At 52.1% G+C, this 3,252-nt stretch overlaps 1 protein-coding gene across 1 annotated transcript; it reads right to left on the reverse strand.

The window, feature by feature from the left end:
* Positions 1 to 212: 212 nt before the first annotated feature.
* Positions 213 to 1,813, reverse strand: LOC125553531 (UDP-glucose 6-dehydrogenase 2). Its single transcript, XM_048717301.1, has one exon. The coding sequence runs from the start codon at positions 1,780 to 1,782 to the stop codon at positions 337 to 339; it is 1,446 nt and encodes a 481-aa protein (XP_048573258.1). The 5' UTR covers positions 1,783 to 1,813; the 3' UTR covers positions 213 to 336.
* Between the last annotated feature and the right edge of the window lie 1,439 nt (positions 1,814 to 3,252).

The raw sequence follows: 3,252 nt of genomic DNA on the forward strand, positions 1-3,252 counted from the left end.
GCATTTTAAAGTGTAGATTCAAACATTTTATTTCGTATGTAGTTAATAGTGAATTTTCTACAAAGACTTAAATTTAAGAACAGAACGAGTAATATTTCTTTCGTATTTGAATTTCAACACAAAGACAAACGGGTTAGATATAAAAACTTTCTTTTAGAAACACGCAACGAATCTAACCATCTAAGCTAGGCTTAGTTCCCGGATATAAACAACTCAAGTTACTCAATAGCAAAACCAGTATTCTACTCCTTTTGACGTGGCTTACGAGGACTACAAAACTCTATATTAATCAAGAAGAACGCTCGCCGACGCGCGGCTTTGAGTGTGCATTGGCTTTCAGGCGACGGCTGGCATGTCCTTGAGCCACTGATCAAGCGGCTTGCCAATGGCGTAGACGATGAATCCGATGTCCCGGAGCTTCTCCGGGTCGACGATGTTGCGGCCGTCGAAGACGAAAGCCGGCTTCTGCATGACGTCGTACATGCGCCTGTAGTCGAGGCTCCTGAAGTCCTCCCACTCGGTCAGGATGCAGACGGCGTGCGCGTCGCGGGCGGCCTCGTACGCGTCCGTCGTGACGGCGACCGGCTGCTGATCGCCGGGCTCGCCCACGGGCTGCAGGTGCCGCGGGTGGTCCCAGTCGAACTTTCTCATGGCGAGGTCGCGCCGCACCTGCTCCTCCGTCACCTGCGGGTCGTAGATGCTGACGACGGCCTTGTCCCCGAGCAGGCCCCGGCACACGTCGATGGCCGGCGTCTCGCGCGTGTCGCCCGTGTCCTTCTTGAAGGCGAACCCCAGCACGGCCACCTTCTTCCCCGCGACGGTGTTGAACATGGAGGAGACGACGCGGTTGACGAAGCGGCTCTTCTGGTAGTCGTTGATGCCGATGACCTGCCGCCAGTACTCTGCCACCTCGGGGAGGCCGTAGCACTCGCAGATGTAGACGAGGTTGAGGATGTCCTTCTGGAAGCAGGAGCCGCCGAAGCCGATGCTGGCGGAGAGGAAGCGCGGGCCGATGCGCGAGTCCTTGCCGATGGAGCAGGCCACCTCGGCGACGTCAGCGCCGGTGGCCTCGCACAGCGCGGAGATGGCGTTGACGGAGGAGATGCGCTGCGCGAGGAAGGCGTTGGCGGCGAGCTTGGACAGCTCGGCCGACCAGAGGTTGGTGGTGATGATGCGGTCCTCGGGGACCCAGCGCGCGTACACGCCCTTGAGGACCTTCACGGCGGCCTGGCCCTCGGGGGTCTCGCGGCCGCCGATGAGGACGCGGTCGGGCGCGAAGAGGTCCCGCACGGCGGTGCCCTCGGCGAGGAACTCCGGGTTGGACAGGATCTGGTAGCGGACGCCGCGGCCGTTGTGGGCGAGGATCTTCTCGATGGCCTCCGCGGTCTTGACGGGCACGGTGGACTTCTCGACCACGATCTTGTCGGAGCGGGAGACGTCGGCGATCATGCGCGCGGCGCTCTCCCAGTAGGTGAGGTCGGCGGCCTTGCCGGCGCCGAGGCCGCGGGTCTTGGTGGGGGTGTTGACGGAGACGAAGACGACGTCCGCCTCGCCCACGTACCGCTCCACGTCGGTGCTGAAGAAGAGGTTGCGGCCGCGGCAGCGCTTGACGACGTCGTCCAGGCCGGGCTCGTAGATGGGGAGGCGGTCGCTGTTCCAGCCGGCGATGCGCGCCTCGGAGATGTCCACCACCACCACCTCCACGTCCGGGCACTTGAGCGCGATCACCGCCATCGTCGGGCCACCCACGTAGCCCGCGCCGATGCAGCAGATCTTCACCATTTGTCTCCCCTCTCTGCTTTCTTCCCCTGGAACTACTACAATTGATCAAAGATAGTACTTCTTCAAACAAGATTGAACAATCCAAAACCTCCCGTAACTGAGAGAAGATACAAACCTTGCTGTCCTTAATTAGGAGGAACACAACAAGGGAACGAGGAATCAAATTGTCTAGTAGTGAAGAAGAAAGGAAAGGAAACGAGATGTGGCGGTGGTGAACTGAACGCACGGCTGGGAGCGAATACAGCGAGATGGACGGTAATCCCCACATTTAACGTTCCTACACTGATTCCGGCAGATCCATGTAAACTTATTTTTGTTCTAAAAAATTCCACACACTGCATGAATATGCTTCCTAACACATGGAAATTAAGAGCATTTTGATTGAACAATTTGGTTCCTAAATCAAAATAAATGGTGAAGAAGTTTTCTTCTGATTGCAAGGAAATATACTTCCCGGTACATCGAAATTTCCTTCCTAATGCATGTGCGCTTTTTTTTTGAACCGGACATAACCCCTTTTCATTAACCGAATAACGGAGATGCATGTGCGCTGACGAAAGTGACAGAACATTGGATTCAAGCGTATTGCCCTATCAAGATTGATTGTGTTTTAATACTCGCTAAAAAGATCTAATTAATTCTCCAAATCCCTTTCGTTATCATCATCACTCGTGAATAATTTGTTTCCTAGTCTAGATTTTTTTCCGAATGCAAGATTTATTTGACCATTCCTGAATTTCTACATGTATTTTTTTTCATGTTAATGAACGGATTTTTTTTCTAATTCTCTTTGGTGATTTATTTTAGAATTTTACTTTTCGATTTTTTCAATTGCAAGGGTGAATCTCCTCAATTTGCTACTGCGTGCTCTACCACATGCTAGTATCTGCTACAAATTAAACACTCATATCTAGTCTCTAACGAATGCACGTAAAATGCACACTACTTCCCTGAAAGTCGCACAAAATCAAAATCCAAGTTTTGTTTTGAATGGAATGTTCATCGTTGGAGGTCTAAACTGTAGGTCTATATTTATATTTGTAGTGCATACATGTATCAAACTGCTTGGGGTTTATTGAGTCGCTACTCGTGTGGAGACCTCTAGCAAAGTTGCTAATTTTTTTTTTTGAAGAAACCAGCTTTAGCGGCTGGTGTTTCATTGATTTAGCAGGAGGGAGCGACAAAGGGGTTCCGATCAAGTGATTGTGTGAATGGGAGAAAATTACAACCAGTGACTAGGAACGTTGAGCTCCCAGTAGGGTGTGGCTATGGCGATATTTCACGTCATGTCCCTGAAGGACTGCTCTATGCATTTGGCCCCTGCCAAGCGCCATTGCTCCATGTCCCGGCGGCATGCCTCGACGATGTGCCGCTCGTCAACTTGTTTCCCTCTGAAGACACAGGAGTTTCTCTCCAACCTTATGTGCCATGCAATGAGAGCCAGCATCGACTTGGTGCCCTTGCGGTTTC

The sequence above is a fragment of the Triticum urartu genome, chromosome 4, assembly GCF_003073215.2.
Source record: "Triticum urartu cultivar G1812 chromosome 4, Tu2.1, whole genome shotgun sequence".
In the NCBI taxonomy this organism is placed as follows: Eukaryota; Viridiplantae; Streptophyta; class Magnoliopsida; order Poales; family Poaceae; genus Triticum; species Triticum urartu.